At 35.6% G+C, this 20,202-nt stretch overlaps 1 protein-coding gene across 9 annotated transcripts in view; it reads right to left on the bottom strand.

Annotated features, from left to right (window-relative positions):
- The window catches only part of SHOC1 (shortage in chiasmata 1), a 47,598-nt gene that overhangs the window by 13,866 nt on the left and 13,530 nt on the right, over positions 1-20,202 (bottom strand). For 7 of the 9 annotated variants that reach the window (XM_068175628.1, XM_068175629.1, XM_068175630.1 and 4 more), the window contains 8 exons: positions 19,628-19,735; positions 16,169-16,298; positions 15,273-15,367; positions 14,026-14,268; positions 12,456-12,902; positions 8,398-8,574; positions 5,775-5,882; positions 3,983-4,170 (listed from right to left, as the gene is read on the bottom strand). In XM_068175628.1, the coding sequence (XP_068031729.1) occupies positions 3,983-4,170; positions 5,775-5,882; positions 8,398-8,574; positions 12,456-12,902; positions 14,026-14,268; positions 15,273-15,367; positions 16,169-16,298; positions 19,628-19,735 (1,496 nt within the window). The remainder of the gene's footprint in view (positions 1-3,982; positions 4,171-5,774; positions 5,883-8,397; positions 8,575-12,455; positions 12,903-14,025; positions 14,269-15,272; positions 15,368-16,168; positions 16,299-19,627; positions 19,736-20,202) is intronic. The other 2 variants (XM_068175633.1, XM_068175636.1) reach the window with 2 other exon arrangements.

Genomic DNA, 20,202 nt, shown 5'->3' with positions numbered 1-20,202 from the left:
ACATCAGCTGCCCCTCCTCTTGCCCTTGAGGTCTTCTACCATCTTGGTCCTCCTCCTCTGGACAGATAAAATAGACAAATTTGATATCCTCCTTGTATTGTGGTGCCCAAAACTGGCCCCAGCACTCAGTGTGAGGCCACCCCAATGCAGAACAGATCAGGACAATCCCCTCCCTTTCTGAGCTGGTGATGCTGTGCCTGATGCACCCCAGGACATTGTTTGGCCCTCCTGGCTGCCAGGGCACTGCTGACTCAACTTGCCATTGAACTAGACTTCCAGTCTCTTTCCACTGGGCTCAAGTCTCATTCCCAATTTGTATGTATAACCATGATTGCCCCATCCCAGGCAGAGAGTTTGGCACTTAGTCTCCATATATTTCATAGAGCTGGTGAGTTCTCAGCTCTCTAGTTTAATTTTTCTGTAATGCCTTTCTACCCTCAAGAGAGTCCACTGCTCCACCTAATTTAATATCATCAGTAAAATCACTTAATGTACTTTTAATTCCTGTGTTCAGACAACCTATAAAAACATTTAAGAGCACTTTCTCTAAAACTGAGTCCTGGGGAACACCACTGGTCACTGGCCACCAGCCTGATGTAATTCCATTCACTGTAACTTTTTGAGCTCAACCCACCTGTCAACTGCTCACCCCACCCAGTATTATGGACTTGTCTAGCTCTGTGATGAACAGTTCATCTAGGATATTGTGAGAGACAGAATTAAAAGCTTTGCTAAAGTTAAAAATTTCCCTCACTGGCTTCCCTTGGTCAACTAGATGGGTCACCTTGCCCTAAGTGGGAAAATAAAGAAAATTAGGTTGGCTAAGTAGCACTTTTCTCTTGTGAACCTGTGCTGGCTGCAGCCAATGATTGCATTGTTTCTCAAGCATTTTTCAGTAACTCCAAGAATAAACATTTCTATAATTCAACAGGCACTGAGGTAGGACAGACAAGTCTGTAATTACCAGAGGCTTCCTTCTTTCCCTTCTTGAAAATTGAAACAGCATTTAACACCTTCCAGTAACCTTAAGTAACACCTGATTCAGCTGGGATGTCTCCAGATTCCCAACACTGTTGAAAAATAATGGAAAGAGTTCCCATAATGACATTTTTGAGCTCCTTCAGTACCCTGGGAACCTCACTGGGCTCTCTACGTCTATGCACATTCAGATGGAGTAGCAAGTCTCAAACAAGCTCAGGATTGGCTGGGAGTTCAACATTATCCTCAGTCACAATCTTCTAACACTGGGCTCTGGGGATTGAAGACAGGCAAAAGAAGGCACTAAATGTCTCTGCTTTGTCTGTGTCCCAATTTGTGAGGTGACCAACCTTGTTGAGCAACAGACCAACGTTGTCTCTGATTCTTATTTTGCTCTTGGCTTATTTAAAAAGCCCTTTTTGTCATTCTTAGCAGTGTTGGCCAGCTTGAGCTTCAATTGGGCTTTGGCCACATAAATTTTCTCCCTACAGGAGTGAACAGCCTCTCTAAAGTCCCTTCATGCCACCTGCTCATAAGTGACGTCCCAAGTCCATATACATTCCTTTTCCACCTGAATTCTAGAAGATCCCTGCTCAGGCAGGCCAGGCTTCTGCCTCACTTGCTTGGCTTTTGACTTGAATTGCTCCTGAGCTCAAAAAGAATGCTTGTGAACCTGCTTGAAGACACTATCTGAAGATATTTTACCCCATTATTACTATTGTACTAGACAGATTTGTCACATTAGAAACATTATCCTTATGGAGACAAAACTTAAGCTGAAGATATCTAGAATTCAGTCTGCAAGGTACTTTTGTAACAGAGGGAGGTACTGGATGTACTCCTGAAATGATTAGAAAGATCTTCCAATCTGTAGATGGAGTCACAAAAGTGTTTCTGCCACAGATCTGAGACTCATTGAATATTGCTTAAGGCAAAAATGTTGAAAAGAATTAGAATCTACCAAACTGACACAGTCTTAAAAAGAATCCCCACCAGAGAATGTGTTTACCTTGTCCATTGTTTTAACTGATACAAACTATACACATGCTACACTAAGTATATAAAGAAGAGTATGTACCTAAATACATCACTATGCTTTCTGACAGGATGCTCTCTGAACTTTTATGCCATTCTATAGATATTTTTCATGTTGTACACAAGATAAGATTTTAAAGAAGTCACATAGCATTGTCTGATTCTTAAGATTTAGAGACATTAAGATTATCATACGTGTAAACATTAAAAGAGTGCTAGATCTTGGCAGAAAAGAACTTCTGGTCAGACAGGCAGAGGCAGATTTCAATTTTTGTAAGTAGGTGCACAGAAGAGCCACTCAACAATCCACTGACATCTTTATAAGCAGTTTTGGACAACTACATATAAAAATGCAGACCTGCTTTTCTGCACACAATTCAACAGCAGACTCATTATATGTTCATGTGAGCTAGATCAAATTTTTAATAATTTTCTATCTAACCATGAGTACAAAAGATAATAAAACAGAGAGGAATTTTTTTTCCTAAACCAGCAGTAACTTCTTCCTTACAAAGGAAATGTCCCATTACAATCCTGCCTCAATAACAACTTTGGCTAATAAAAGGATAATGAGACTATCCTATTTCACATCATATTAACTGATATTGATAAGATATGATAGAACAATAAATAGTTTGTGGAATACAACTTTTACTTCTTATTAAACTGGAATACTCCTTCTACCTAGTCAGGCTCATTAAAACCTGTCTCTGAATGTTAGGAAACAGGAAACAATTAGTAATTGTGAATAAAATCATATATAGCATTATATTGCATGCATATCTCTGCATGACGATGTCAAGCAAACAAGTCAAAACTCAGAAGTTATAGACAAAATTTTTTAAAAATCATGGCTAGTGGAGCTCAGAAGAAAAATCAGATTGCCACTGAGCTGACATCAAAATGACATCAAGTTCTCATATGCCTCCTACTGCAACATAATCAAAAAGCAAAATTTACTGCTCTTAAGAAGAAAAAGGATGCAAAATCATCTTTGTCTGTTGAAAGAGAGACAACAAGACAATCAGCACCATTTTATTTTTATTGCTTCATTTTAATTTTAAATTCAGAAAGGGTGTGTAATAAGTTGTTATACTGTTCTTCTCAGCAAAATTTAATCAAAAGATATTCAGAGCTCCCTGTGCAACTCTTAAACACAGGAAGAATAAATCCTCAGGAAGTGAAGTATGGAAAGAAGTTAAAATAAAGATCTTTTTTGGTTGCATTTAGGATCATAAATACTATTCCAAACAGTTAGAACACTTTAAACACTATGCATTTCATTCTGTTTCCTAATGTGATCAGTATTCTAAAAAGAAATAATAAATATTCTGCAAAGGAAGGTGATGTTTGGCATTGTGTCATATCACCCAAAATATTCACACGTCCAGAAAAGAGAATCTTTGGGTAATTTGAATATCCTCCAGAACTCTCTCTTCCATGCCAAAGCACTCGCTCACAGATATTTGCTTTTTATATCATTCAAATGCCAGGAGGTTGGCCAGATACACTGGTTAAGCAGGTTATCTGTGGATAACACCATTCACACACTCCCTGGCATACGTGTGCTCCAAGTCATACCATAAAAGCACACAATCATGACTTGTGCTATGATTCTCTCTGTGCCAGATGACTAAGGCTTTCAAATAAAAGGCTATATTATAATTTTTAGTAACTGATGTGATACAATAAACTTATCAGGAAAACAAAACCACCTGCAACAAGAGAAAGCCCTGGCAATGCTAAAACTCTTTTGCATGTTATTTCATGCATAAAACAAAGGGAGATTTGATCAAACAAAAACTTGTACTGCTGTGACAGAGTTCTTAAAATTTATTTAGCCTTATTTAATAGATACCATGAGGTAAGACTTTTTTCATAAATAAGCCCTTGTTCAAACATAGTCTTGCAATTACTCATGTAATCTGGAACAATTTTTTTGTTAAGAGAAATTGGTTACTCTGTTAACCTTAACACTGTGTTTCTCTCCACAACTTTTCATCCAATTTGACATTTCACTCTGAAGCGCTGTTATTTTGGGATGTGTTTCATGCTTTTTCTGGCTGCTGTACTGTACAATCTTCAGCTGCCTCCAGATATTATTCAAACAGGATTCTAAAATGTTTTTATAGATATCCTTTGCCTTGGACAAATAACCTGTTAATGAAGCAACAAAAGAAGTACATGAAGTGACAAAAGATAATTGTCAAGCACTGTGTTCAATCTGCACATCAATTTCAAATCTATATGAAGGTATCTTGCACAAAAACAGATGAATGTTAGTGGTTCCCCAGTATGGAAGGAGAGTATGACCACTTATCAGGTACATAAATGGTGTTTAGAAAACTGCTGTACTTTATGTAGTATCTGCTATGTAACTCCAGATAGAATTATGCAAGATTGCATCCTAAAGCTGCAGCTGCTGGCTGCAACACTCTTATACTTAACTAATCTGTATTACTTATACTAACTAACAACAATATTTCTATCACCATTGTCTAAAGCTTGTTTGTCCTGTGTGTTTACCACTCTCCATATTATCACAACTACTCTCAACTCTGAATGGCTTCTATGTATAAATGGTGAAGAATGCTGGGGTTATCTGAAAATGCATAAAGAAAAAAATACATCCAAGATAACTACATGATGAATCACACAGCACAACACAACAGTGAACACCACAAGGCCTACTTAGTATCTCACCCAATTTTCTAATTTTTTTCATATATGTTTTACTTGTACAATTTACTGTGTGAGCTGTTGCTCAGGTTTGGAAATACTGGTGCTTTTGTAATTCTGAAATACCATCTAGGAGTGCTTCTGCCACAAAAAAGAGTAAAGGAAAAACTGCTAATTTTTCTTCCTCCCATCCTTCTACATTGTTTATAGTAATGATGGAAAAGAATTGTACTTAGGATTCTACTTATATATTCATTCTGTATTCTTCTTCCTACTCTTTTATTGCTAGAAATATTTAAGGAAATACAAAGTATTTTCCCCTAGAGTTCAGTTTATGGCAGATGCTTTACATTTTACATCAGTTTTAAGGAAACATCATCCATCAAGGGATAGTTCAGACTGAAGGTAGATGCTCTGAAGCAACTTTATCTCCTATAAAGAAAAAAGGAGTCTGACTTTCCTAGGGCATTCATAGACACTGACTCCAACATCTTGTAGACCTAGACTGATAGAGGTATTTGAAAATTCGAAACACACAACTACAGGAATTTGACAAGCTCAGCATTATCATTTTAGGCATTAAATTGGGTTACAATGGATTGCCATACTCCAAATTTGAATAAGACCAGAAAAGTTAAAAAGAAAAAGCTTTTACATAAGTCCAGTGTTGCAAGTTCAAACATCTTTCCTCATGACACATTAGATAATATTTAAGATGTTGCTTAAAATGCTCTCAGATTTAAGTAGCTCACTATCACAGAGCCTAACAATATTTTATGTGGAAAGTGCTCCACACTCACAAAGATGGTAAATAGGAAAGGGGTTGACTTTTGCATGTTCCTCAGTTTCTACATAGAGATTCCAACGAAAATTTGTCATTCTGAGATACAAGACATGTTATAAATGTGAAAGTTCTTAACGAATGGAATAACTGTTATTTTGTAACAGTTTTGGTCTATTAGCATGAACTAAGCATATACCCTGATGGCAAAGGGTCACAGCTATAAACATGAGGGATTGTCTGCAGAACTTACACAAAGTTTTGGGTTTCTGGGTATCATTATTCAGTACTGAAAACAAACCTAGAGCTGTATCCAAGCCACATGTTAGTAGGAGATCTCGAACTGTCACCAGCAGGTGTACCAGAGCAGCGTGTCTGAACAATATGATCTCCTTCTCATATATTTTACCTTTATAAAGAGAAGACAGAGGTGTGGTCTACATAAGATGTCACAACTCACATTTTATATATATATATGTATATATATAATCAGCTTAAAAGATCCCGGTATCTAAGCATTTTCATTAAACACACTTGAACATAGATAACCTTCAAAGATAACCTTCAGATCTGGCGGTCTTGCCAAATAGCTTAAAATATAGCATAACATTTCCCAGGTCATCTGACCCAGGGCAAGTGGCCAATATTTTTGAAAGGTGTGTACTGATAGATGGTGCTTGCTGGAGGAGGAGGTAACAGTTCCCCTGGGCATCATTAAAACGACATTACTTTACTGGTTTTAGTGTGGCAATTCTCTGCACCTAATTAACATCTCAAAATGAGAATTTTCACCTTCAAGAAGGTAAATCTGAATGACATTTGCTTCTTCTTAGCCCCACACACATCATACAAATTTATGGGCTTCCTATTCTGTACTGTGTCCATTTTGAATATATATTATAGGACTTGACTGAATAGCTAGTCTGAAAACAGAAGGTATTTTTGAAAATTGCACACAGGTAATGGTGCAGTTCATCACCATAAACCAGAAATTTTTGAAAACACAACTACAGAGTAAGTGTGCTTAATAATAAAACACTTACTTCAAGATGCTTAAAAGGGTTGCAAAGGGATGCTTTAAAGGCTGAGGAAAATAATCAAAGAATAAATTACTAGCTGAAGGTGCATTCTAGGAGAAAAATAACAGCTAGTTCTGTGTACTGGGATTAACATAACTTTTAATTCAAAAAGACAAGCAACACATTTGGGAAGGAAAAACCAACTTAAGGACACAGCATACAGAAGGATGTAGCTGGAAACTGCATGAAAGGCAAGGATCTTGCAACTATTCCGCATCAAAAGATAGAAAGTTAATGTTCAGCTCTGTTAGTGAAGGACTATATCCAACTCTTTACACCAATCACCGTAAAAACTCAGTGAGGAATACAGGTCCTTTAGAAACAAAGGAACACAGTAAGAAACTATTTTATGATGAAAGACTGGAGCAGTTGGTGATATTTCATGCATAAAAGACCAGGAGGAGAATAGTAATCTGCTAAAAGATCACTACCATCACAGTAAGTGATTGTTTTCTATGTTCAGTCAGGGATTAAGGAGCAAATACATCAGCATAGTCTGAAGGAAATTGGAATAAGACTGGATATTGTGAAACTATTTAAAACCAGGAAGTAAATAAAAGAAGTATGTTACCAGGGAGATTTTTGTATCTCATACAGACACAGAGAAATATTCATTATGAATGAATTGGATATTTTCTCTCTTGTTCCTGTGGACCTTCCAGCAAAAAAGTTCTTACTTTCTTCTGCTGCTTTAGCTGGAGAAAAATGCAATTTCTATAGCATGTAAACTGCATTTGAGAGGATGTAAGGTTTCTTAAATTAATCTTGAATTGAAATGCAGACTCTTACATATTTTTTCCTTGATTCAGAGAAGCAGTAGCAATTCTCTGTACACTTTTCTCATGAATGTTTTCCTTTCTGTGATTTACTGATACAGATATAGATACCATGTTTATCCCTCATGTTTGTGAAGATGGTGTCTTTTTGTAAACTCCTTCACATTAAGTGAACACTGCTGCTGATAATTTTAATACGGTAATTCCATAAATCACAGTCTGTCATTCTGTAGGGCCAACTACAGTTCTTTTTGTTTGCCTCCTTTCTCATTTGTGGTTTCATGGTTGTTAATATTTTCTTTGAGAAAAATACATTAAACACAGAAAGTAATGAAATTGAGACAGCAAGAGTTTATTGCATAATTTGTGACATAATATAGAAACTTGGCAACTAGTAGACAGCCTACTATGTTATCTGTACAACTAGTTCTCAGCTATGAGCTGTACAACTCAAAAAATAACACAGTATACCAAGTAACTTCCTAAATGTTCCTCAAACCAGTCTCTATTTTGTTATGAAGTTTTCCTGACTTTCTTTACAGTCAAAAATCTTTTTAAGGGGTCACTAATTTTGATGACTTTCCTTCTATTTTTTCTGGTTTTATAGGGCTTTCACATGCCACACAGGAGAGAAATGAAGTCAGAAGGAAACCAAATTATTATGGATTTTTTTTCCTCCTCATTTCTAACATGGGCATAGTATTTGGCATCATACAGGTGTGACAAAATATAGCTATAAAAAAAAGAAACAACAAAACCACACAAACAACTTTTTATTTTAAAATCTAGCATGAAAAAATTGTTTGCTATAGAAACAACATTTCTGAAGCGTATGTAAAATCTTTTAAATTGAAATCCAATGAGAACGATTTTGTATTGCAATATTAGGTTAATAAATGCAATGTTGAAGACAGAGACATTTTTGAAATAAAAGAGGAAATCAGTTGTTGTAACTCTATAAGATAAACTGTTAAAAGATTTACCATTAATTTATAAAACATCTTGAACCTTGTCTCACTAATTCAATCTGTATTAGTTTTGAAGAAGAACAGATGTTTTAAAAACTTACTTTGTTTAAAATGATCACATATCACTTTCTCTTGCTGTTTTAAGAAAAACCTTGTATGATCAAATTTAACATTGTCAAAGCTCCAAGTAACAGAAGCAAGTACACCCAGATCTGTCAAATCTTTTAGTACAGGAATGGCTGCTTCTTCCAAGAGGCAGTATGCCTGGCATTGGCTTTCTGGATAACACAATGAACAAAACATAATAATGAAGTTTGGTTTCACATACCACCACTGAACATGAACATTCAAAAGACACAGCAAAACATTAACATTATCTTGTTCATGAAAGCTGCAACATTAATGAAAAAAGTTACTTGCCACAGAGCCTCCTGTGTGGTAGCAATCAGCTGATCCTCACAGCAGGTAACCACATTGTTCTATGCATTTCATAACATGACCAAACTCCAAAAGAAGTTAGGATTTTCTACTGCTGTGACTCACACTAAGATTGTTCTGATATTCAGTTGTTTTACAGCAGCCTGCTTCTACGTCATAGTAATTTTCAAAATGCTAATTTTTGTTTTGACTGCAGAAATGCTTTATTTTCTCTCCCCAATTAAATTAAAGCAATTTTGCTTAAAATTTTTTTAGAAAAAAAAAATTAAAATAAGCTTAAAGCTATGATTTCCATCTCAGATGGGAAGAGATGAAAAGACTACTCTACTCTTTCACTGGTTCAGTGAAAGAAAATCCCATTAAGCACATGGCTCGAATGAATGCATTTCCAAGGAAAACCAAACTAATCTGTGCTAGGCCTACAACTTCCTAGGGCAGGGTATTTTCAATTTTCTAGGTTCTCCTCTACCATTTTTACTGCATGAGAAAAGTGTTGTCAGTTATGTCCTTTGATACAATGCCTCGTACAACAGCCAGAGTTCAAGGTGTAAGGCCCAGTTAAGTCTGAGATAAATCCATTGCTGATTTCTACTGTGTTAAAGACCCTTCCTATAAAAATTACTACTGATCTCTTCCATCTCCATTTCTCATTTACTCAGGCAAAAATGTGCAGAATAATAAATGGAAAGTACTGATTGGCATTTAGAGATTTCATGCCTACTGATTTTGATCAGATATAACTCTAAGTCCAAGTTACTCTTTTTACCTTGCATGAAATTGGCTTTTGTCTTAAGATGCTGCTCCACAGCCCACTCTCACCTCTGTGCCAAAATAAATATCCATCTACTTGCAATACTTTCAGCCAAAAAGAGAAGAGACTAAGTCCAATAATTTCTATATTTGTCTGAGAAGTACTATTTTATATAAAATTATATTGCAAAACTATATAGAATCATAGAACAAGTAAGATCACTGAGCTTAGCTATTAACCCAGGACCACCATGCTCACCACTAACCCACATCCCCAAGTGCCACATACCCAGGTTTTTTTAACACTGCCAGGGATGGTGAGTCCACCACTACCTTGGGAAGCCAGTTCCAATGCCTGACCACTTTTACAATGAAGACATTTTTCCCAATATCCAATCTAAACCTCATCTGGTGCAGCTTGATGTCATTTCCTCTGGTCCTGTCACTAATTACCTGGGAGAAGGTAAAGCAGTTCCAAAAATAGTGTATACCTGATGGTTGAATATTGACAGTGATACTGTAATATTCTTTATTCTCTTGGGTTTTTTCCTCTGTTTTTACAGTCTCACAAAAAGAATCATCTTCTTTGTGAACACTCATATGCTCTTCAGGCTGTACCACTACATAATGAAACCACAAGGGAATATTTAGCTAATATCACAAAACCAGATCAATGAATAAGAAAACTGCTCTACAAATTACTCTACATGCAAAAATACTTTCAAATGAAGTTGTTTCCGTGAAACATACATTTTCTCTTCATGAATTCTTTATTGTTTTCCTGGGCTTATACAGTACACAAATTTGTAAGACCCAAAAACAGATTAGGCCCTGTCTGCCTTGACAGCCTAAGAAGTCAAGCATAATCAGATTGCTCTTCCTAAGGGTAGAAATACAGAGCTGGGAAAGTTAAGGAGCTGGTATTACTGGTGTATAATATAGCTCCATAGGAAACCTCGTATGGCTTTATATCGAGAAAAAACATGCATGACAGAAAAGATGCTGCTGACTATATGTAGCTTAAACTAATGAAAATACAACAGTGAGTTTGAGTAGAAAAGTTCAGATACTTTAAGCCATGCAGAAAGAACACAGAAGTTGAAAATGGGAAAAAAAATTGCATATTGAAAATAATTTTTCTCCTGTCATCTAGCTATCTTTTGCAACTTGTTAATATTTCTAAGTAGCCTTCCCTTTTTCCTAATATATACAATGCATGAGCTTCAACTTCTAGCCACAAAGCTTCTTCTATCTCTTTATTTCTGATTATTTTTCTGTGAAAGGAGTTCTTATTGAATAGGAATATTCTTATAAACATTATTGATTTTTCTATTTAAGAATGCCACTTTCCTCAGCAAACAAACTAATAATACATAGACAGAAGGCAAAGAAAAACTGAATTTTTATTCTGTTAACTTAGACAAATTGCCTTATTTTGAAAAGATATCTGGGGTTCAAAATTGGATCACTGAGTTTCTTGTACTATTTCCCTCCTGCGTATTTTCTAAACATTACACACAATGATTATCTTTTAAAAAAATAAGCCAAACAATGAAGAGGCCTTGCAAGCACCGCTGGTCTTTCTAATTTTCAGTTAGAGTTAGAACGACCCTTGAAAAAACTTTTCTTTATTGTAAAAGAATGCAAAGGTTTATATACTTTCTACACTGATGTGGCTTATCACAGACCTCCATATTATAATGGCTTCTCTATATGTCAGGCATAACTGATCTGCGACACTGTGGTCTACCTGTACACATATCCTAATCTGCACTGAATCTTAAACCCTCCCAAGCCTATTCGTGAATGTGACAGCTTGTCTTTCAATACACTTGGATTCCTCCTTAGGCCACGCAGTTCTAGTCAGGGTTCACTAGATGGCAGCATAAAACTTCACGTACCTTGGTCTCTTCTAAAATTTGTATTGCTGCTTTCTGACGCCATGAAAAGCTTTATGCATCTCCGACAGTGTCAGAAACATATGAACTTTACAAAAAAAAAGAAAGACTCCCAAACGATTACATATGCTTGCAATTAAACATCCCAACTCTACAGGAACTATTGCTGAGGCTTTTATGTAACAGCTGTTTGGTTTTGGGTTTTTTTTTTTTATGCTAGGACATTTAACTAAAACACAGATAAAAGTTATGGTCAAAATTCTGCCATATGAAAAAAAATTTCAAAATTTTTTTTACATAAAATTATATTCTGAAAAGTGAGCTTGGAGGTCTGCCACTGTTACTTGCCACTTTATGTCACAAATACTTAGTTTTCAAAACAAATAGGATAATTCTTCTACTTTCTTTTTTCTCTATGCTATTTTGCATTCCTTCAGTGCTGAACACAAAACCTGATATTCTTTTCCAAGTACTGCCATCAACAAGAACAAGCCTACCAACAATTGTCTGTTTTCCCTAATAAATGTTTTGGTGCATTGTTTGATGATTTGATGGGGTTTGCACCAGCGTAACTGGCTCAAATGAACAACTCTTGCTCATTTCCTAGGCTACAGAAGTGAGTACTGATATTTGCAATTTGATAACCACAATAAATTTGAGGATTACTACTTCTCCAAAGTGGCCAGGACATCCAATTTAGAACATATGGATGGAAGAGATCTCCCAAAGTTAATACCATTTAGAGTTACTTTGTCAGAATAGGAATAAACTCAAATATTTATTTTATGAGATATCACTTCCAACACAAAAAAAAAAAAAAATTCCCGTCCCAAAAAAAAGCACCCTCCTCACCTCAACCCAAGTAAATCAACCAACCAAAATCTTCTAATATATCAAAAGGAAAACAACAAAAGGTAAGTTACTTAGCTAAAAATTCAGTTACATTTAAGATCACAAAAATGTTGCCAATTTACTTCAAATAATTGACTAGGATGAACTAGCATCTATTGTAACTGGTGAAATAGAGAAGAATTAAATCTGGAAAAAATGGCAGAATAAACTGGTTCACATACCTTTTTCAGGTCTATCTACATAATACTTTTCCTTTCTTTGGGTGACTGTATATTTAGATCTCATCATAATAAAGTTGTTCAGATCAGAATCATAGTTGGCCCATTTAGAAGCAAGTGCAAGTGATGCAGGCTTTCCACTACAGGATGAGTTGTCTAGTTTAGAAGACATATCTTTACAGCTGTCTGATTCAGATGGTTTGGAGGTTTTCTTTTCTTGGTTTAACAAGCAAATTGCCTCTTCTGTCTTAATCTTGCTTATGCTTCCTCCAGTAAGCTCTTCCACAAATGTATTTGTACTGTGAATTTTGGCAGATGACGGAGCGCTCATGGCAAAGTTCTGCCTTTGAATCTGCAGTGACAAGTCAGGATTAACTACTTTCTCTAACTGATGTCTTTCAGCAGAAAGCAGCTCTTGGTTTGTCACAGAATTCTTCTCTTCAAGCCATCCTAAAAAATACAATTTAATTTATTTGTTGTGACACAGATTTCTTTTCTTTCTCCTCATTGGAATTAAAGACTTTGCATGATTTACAGAGAAGACATTTTTACAAACTTCTTCTTTGTGCCTTCTCAGATCACTAGGATCCCTTCTCAAAAAACTTATACTGACTAGTCCTAAGTAAAAATGCACAATATTAAGATACAGAAGGCCACGCTATTGTTTGAAGTTTTCACCCTCTACATGGGATTTATTGATGTTAGATTTCTAGAAAGTGGGATGCAATAAATTTCATTAGGAAGAAAAATTGACAATTTTTGTTTTTTAGAGGGGAAAAAAGATGAATGTAAACAGTTCCCTCTGAAGATATGCTTCACTAGAACTGCAACTTTTTTGCACTGTAGCTGCACATCCATCTGAAACACAGTAGCTAAACAATTAAAGAAATTAAAAAGCAGTTAATTGGAAATGTTCTTGCATGAGCAGTGTCAATGTGTTTCACAATATCTCATGTTCCTCTCAATCCTTGGAGTTCTACAACCACAATTGTTGCCTTGCAGTCTGGCCGTAGTTATACAATAAAATCTGAATAACTTGTTGCTTTCTTTGTTGAAGTTTGATTATAAGTATCCAAAAATATCCATGAGAAATTCTGAAGTGATGAGCTGTTCAAATTGGAAATAGTCTGCATAAAAAACCCTCTACAGCACCACAAAATAAGTAATTTTCACTGTAACATACTGCCTCCACTGACCTTGTGCAGATAGGACTATGTGAATATCTGCTTCATTAAAATATTCCAAAGCAAAACTACTACTTCTTAAGAAATTCTCCTGTATGAAACTATTCTATTAAAAAATGACTGGTGGAGGCTATTCTTCATCTGCACAGTAATAGCAAAGATGACTTTGTGTAGTTCAACATTTTTCTTCCTAGAATTTCTTCTGAGTTAGTGAAAGTACACCTTAATTGCAGCAGTCCCCTTCCTTCATTTTAATGTAAAACATTTTGTTCTTAAGAATAAGAAATAATTAATTTCCTTTGTTTTTGGAGATCTCTAACTCCCTGTGTGATTCTCTGTTTAAGTACCTGTCTCTGCCTATCATTTTTTTTAAAAAAGAAAATACTTACTTTCTAATTGATATGATGTAAATTGTGTGAATGTTTCTACTTCTGCAGGAAGCAGACTCTTTGCATTACTTCCATCCATACTGAATCGTTCCAAAATTTCTACAGCTGCTGGATTTAAATCCCTATGAAGCCACCAGCCCTCCTCTAGTGAGCCAAGCATTGGTGTTTCAACCTCAAGTGGCAGTTTTTTCCACAGTTCTGTCAGTGAATGATGCTGATGTGCAAGGTTGACAGCTGGATGCTCTACAAAAGAATCAGAAATTAACATATAATATCTGTAATCTAGAAAGATGAAAACAGAATGTCCTTTTGGAAATGAAAGCTCCCAAGTACTCTTGGCCTATTACAGATATCTATTATTCATAATTCCATTTGTAACTCTGTGTCCATCAATAGATTTAAGAGCAAAGCAGTTAACATTATCAGAGGAAATGTGTTTTTCTGAGTTCTGTGAGTAAGAGGGCTGAGGGTTTAAATTTTTTTTCCAAATCTAATAATGTGTACCTGCATTACTAAATTTACAAATTATCTTGTTAATTATCTGTGGGTTATTGTCATGGTTACAAAGACTTATCATAATCCTTACCTGAAAAAAATTAACTGAAACCGTAATAAGCATACCATACATTATTTTCAATTATAAATCAAAGTACAAATGAATTGGACAACAAAACAAGTCAATATACACACTTAATCCTGACACTTGTAAAATGAAGGCAAATAAAGTGAAATGAAAGAATAGTAGTAATATATATTCTGGCACTTTCATGAACAGCCTGCAGCTTCTTTTGGTTTTGTGTATTCAACTTCTCTTCTACTCTCGTGAAATTACAATATTATTTTCCATTAACAGTACCATTGTATTGATTGCTACATATTTTGAAACATTATTTAAGGGAAAATAGCACACAGGAAGGAGTTAAACAGATCACCAAATTTCAGCTATTAGTTATTTTATATAATAGTAGTGAACACTGTCACAAAACAATAAAACTCTTACTTAATTCAAATTACCTCCATAGAAGGATAAATGGCATACCAACTACTGTGTTGCCATACTGTAACTTCTTATATGTACTAAAATAATCACATAATACAAACTTCACAGGGTTACAGTAACTAGATAAACTTCAGTGGCTCAAAATATGTGCTCTGTAATATAACATTATCTTTTCTGCCATACTTCTCCATGTACATGGAACTTGTAAACATCAGTTAGAAATTGATCATCAATTAGAAATCCTTACCGACAAGCAAAAGAGAGCTCATATTATCCCGATACTTCTCTGATTGCCATACCAAAGATTCTAAGAATTCCCTAGAGGGCTCTGCAATCAAAATACTATGAAGAACATAAAAAATGTGCACGTATGAAGTTTAGCAGCATTATCAGTTAAATTTTGATTTATAAAAAACTACCTTTTAAAAATATACTTTGTCTTTAAATTTTCAGTTCATTCATTCATTCACTTGTTCATTAAATTATTTTTTTCCTATCCATAGAGAGGATGACAGCAAAGAGTAAAAGGAGGAGCCATGAAGGCTGGGCCATTAAGTAAAGCAGCACTGAATCAGAATTCTGTCCAGACCACAGTTCCTGTCCCAAAGGGATATTGAAATTCTTCCTGCTGATGTTAAAAAGATAGCAAGGCAAGAAATGCTAGTCTCAAATAAGATGAGAAGGAAAAGATGGAGCAATCCTAATCCTATGTTGGCATGAAAAGGCCTGTTGGAGGGTATCCCCAAAACACACAATACTTTCTTACTATATCTCTTCTGGACATTTTGCAGGTGATCCTTGTGCAAGATATGTGCTTGCCATAGGTATAAATACATGCATATGCCCACACACATACTTGCTAAATACTTTAAATATTTACTGTTGCCTACTGCAAAAAGGAGACTGCATTTTCAGGCTATAAAATCCTCCCAGAGAAAGAGGTCTATGGAAGCAGCTTCCATTCCTTTTTCAGGCTCCTCTAGAAAAACACACATATGGACTGTTCATTCCATCACTCTGTCACACAAAACACAATACATATGCAGCTCAAAGAATGTAAATACCAATTCATAAATACAGTGATTTTTTTTCAATAATTTTGAGGATTTATGACAGAATTTGTCACTACCAAGGTTTCATTACCTGTTACCAGAGAGGAAAATAGGTTCTTCTTGAAGTCCTCTGCACAGAAAATTAACCCATGATCTTTGTTGTCTGCATGGAGGAGTTAAAGGCACTTCCATTTCATCTTTCAAATACAGAATATATTCAGCTGGAAATTGTATAAAGCCCCAGCCAAAATGAAAATAAAAATCAAAATCACAAAGCTAATTGTGAATGAAATACACATGCTTATGAATCTTACACAAGTGAAGTTCTGGATTAAAACAGAAAATATTTTCATGGGACAATTCAATAAGCTATATGCCCCAAATACTTCACATCTTATTTCCAAACAGTTTGGGGAAACGATTGTAGATCACATTCCTTTGATGTAGTTCTGGGTACATACACATCACACATAGAGATTACTTTTATAATTAAATCATCAGGTACTATGGCTGAGATTTTGATATTCATGCCTGTTATCCTTCTTAGATGATTCCTCCATAAATGAAGTTAATTAAGTGTAAGAGAGACTACAGGCAATATTGTGGCTGCTGTAAGAACAGCCTCAGGAACTTCAAAAACAGTCAGGATTTTAATGAAAAAAAAATTCCTTCAAGAAGAATTAGTTCTCATTGAAATTTCTAGGGATGATTGCTGAAAATTACAACACCAGTTTGTTTTTTTTTTTTTAAGCAGTATAAAAACAAACCTGGCACGTTAAAAGTCCTCTACAAGTCAGTTTAAACGTTCTTTTTTTTCTTCCTTCCAATCATATTAAATGTGGACATATTAATGATTATTGGATTTTATTCAAGTCCTATTTGCAACTTCATTGATTTTGGTGGTTCACGTGATTGCCCTGGTATTAATCCCTCTGGCATTCTACTAACCCAAAAGTAGAAATCAGAAAACCCACAGTTGTTCCGTGTTCTGTGAAAACTAAGGCAGAAAAATTGTGAATAAATCAGTGCCTCCACAAGGAAAAACACTTACAATGAATTCCCTATTCATTCCACCAGGCAATAAGTAGATGCAATCATCATACCCACATTGCTTGGCCAATTGGCACAAAGCAGCCTAGCAGTCAGTCACCTATCCAGCTGTTCTCAGCTTCTCCTTGAAGGACCTAACAAGCTGATTGTTAGGAAGGAAGGGCAAGGGACAGTGACAGAAAGCCAAAGGACACAAACATATCAGAAAAGCAGGAAAAAAAAGGGTAAGAAATTCAAGTGGGTACAAAAGAAAGCAACATACTTCCAGTCAGTATAACTTCTTTCCCACTCAGAACAAAAAAGGTTCAATGAACACATGCTGTGAACTTCAGCTCACAAACCAGTTTTTGTGAAGAGCAACAGTTTTAGGACTCGACTTTTAACAGGACAGAAGCTGGTCTCAGGACAGCAAAAATACCTGTCATATCTTAAATGAACTATTCTTTCTTTTTGAGCAATACTATTCATATTTGTTTTTGTCTAGTTATTTATGCCTTTGACACTGGAATTCTTTATCAGCTACATAGCTAAACTCTGCCTACACTCAGAGTAACATTTCCCTTCTCAGAACATTGCTGACTCAGAGAACTATCTTGTCTCTCAATGCCTTTTTTAAACAAACTCAGTGACTAGAGAAAGACCGCTTAGTCTTATGACTGTTTCTTCACTCAATTCAAGCAAACATATTTCACTTCTGGTAACTCATAAAGAACAAAATTAATTAGAAGGAGAATACTGTCAGGTATCTCAGCTGAAACCTGACACCTAATACAGAGACTGCTATCAAATGGTGTTCTGGCAGTGCTTGCACACATTTGTAGGTCTCTATCTTACAGACCTGAGTCTATCCTGGAAAAAAAAAATGAGAGAGGGAGGGAGAGATTGAATCTGATTGTGCCCCAACAATAGAATTCTGCCTGAATCAACAGTAGAGCTAAGAGAGCAACTGGTAGTAAGGATTAATGCAGCCACTTCCTTTAAAAGACTATTCAAGATGGCTTGACCACTTATCTACTGCAGAAGACTGGGCAATACCCTAGAGAAGATCACAGTCAATTTATTAGTACTATATTCAGGGGAAGAGTCAGATCTACTGCACTTAAGCCCCTTAAGCTTTAGAAGTAAAGAGAAGTCAGAGAGCTGAGTAGACACAGATTACAGTTTATCATCCCAGACAATAATCTCCAGATGTAAAATAAGCTTAACTTTATCTTGGTGGAACTTGGTGTGTTTGCATAAAGCTTTTATATCAGACACTTTGAAATTATATGATTGATTGTTCCAACCAAAATTCCACTACAATACAGTATCTAAAGCATGGTACTATTAGTATTATTGGCATGCAGGGGACGGGGACAACTATCACCTAAATTTAAAACTTGGTGAAACTAAGACAATAAGAAAGGTCTTGGTCTGGAGAAAACTCAACACCTCTTGAATATTTTAGTAACTTCTGTATGGAAAACTATCAAGTGAACAAGCACTGATGGGTAATACTGCTACTGTCCAATGCAACAATGGATAGATCTTTTCATAGACAGTATATACATTAGGAAGAGACGTACATGTACAATCATGTATTGACACTCTGCTCAGATCACATTTATTTGTAAATGTTACTCTTTGTGCAGGTCCTTCTACATTAAATGAAAGGTGAAAAATGTCACCAGCATAACCATTTTTCTGCCTCACTTAGCCAGAATTTAGCTGTGACTATAGCAGGGCTGGCAAAGACTGTACATAGTTTTGAAAGGTTACACCTAGAACACGAAAAATTTTTAACTAAAGTAGGATGACTAGATTGAGCAGTGAAACACCAAAGCTACTCTGCATTGGTTGATGGTGTAAACACCATGACTTTGGTTTTCAAGCTATTAAATGTGGTCACACAGGGTGTATTTCCTGATCCCAGTGCAGGAGAAGCAAGGATTCAATACACATTAGTAAATACTCAACAGCTGGAGTTCATTTCTGTAGAAAACAGCTCTGGCTCAACTTCCCTATCACACCTAATTACTGAACCATTTGCAAAACAGAATGTCTGCAAGGGTGTTTTGAATCTCTAGAACTCACACAGCACTGCCACCTGAATTGTTCTCCACCACCCTCTTTTGAAAGCATTTATATCAGATTTTAACAAACTCCAGACTGTGTTTTTTGACTCCACAGTTTTAACAATCTGCCTTAACTTTCATCTACCCTCTCAGCAGATGAGTTGCTAGATAAAAAAAAAAGATCTAAAAATCGAATCAAGTGCAAAAGTTATAGACATCGCTTACAGCCAAAAGCAACATGAAGGAATTGTAAAGTTGGTTGTGTTTAGACCATAAAGCTCTAAAAAGTAGTATGGCAATTCTACCTCTTTATGGTGTGGGTACAAAATAATAGATTACACAAAGGGAATCTTCTTACCTATGTTCTCCCACAAACAGAGTATTAGAGAAACTACTTGAAAAATTTATCTTAAATATCACCCCTTGATTTACACAGATCTTCCTACCTGACTCACAGAATTCCGACATACTTGTGCTAATACTGGAGCAAACCTCTTGCGGAATGGCACAGTACTTGGAAATTTCTATTTTGTATGTAATTTCTGCTTTGAGATCTGAAAACAGATTTTAAAAGGTGCCATAAATGAATCATTTCTTAATTTTTACTGTCAGAGCATTCAGTCTTTTTATTGAACCTCCATGATATATTGTTATGAAAAATTAGTCATGCTTAGTAACCCCAGATGCCTTAGCTGATTAGAGCAGTGCTCAGTCTTGTCCCTTAAGTGACAGAAAAAGTCCCCCACAGTATTGTATAGTCACTATCTGAATTATCCCAAGATCTAATGACTACAATAATTTCCAGAACAACTAAACTATATTAAGTAGCCTAAATATAGTTTACTAGGAGTATGTGTCTGTAGATTCTTTTGTTACCAAAAAAGGACTAAAACAAAATGACCCCCAATAGGTTTACTTTTATGTACGGAATCCTCAAATCCCTGCAATCTCAGCTTGAAACATGACACATACTAAATATATCAGAGGAATGCACATGAAACTGTTTTAGTCAAATATGCAC

Source organism: Anomalospiza imberbis, chromosome Z, assembly GCF_031753505.1.
Source record: "Anomalospiza imberbis isolate Cuckoo-Finch-1a 21T00152 chromosome Z, ASM3175350v1, whole genome shotgun sequence".
NCBI classification, from domain to species: domain Eukaryota; kingdom Metazoa; phylum Chordata; class Aves; order Passeriformes; family Viduidae; genus Anomalospiza; species Anomalospiza imberbis.
The sequence above is the reverse complement of the archived record's forward strand: the minus strand, read 5'-3'. Positions and strand labels throughout refer to the sequence as shown.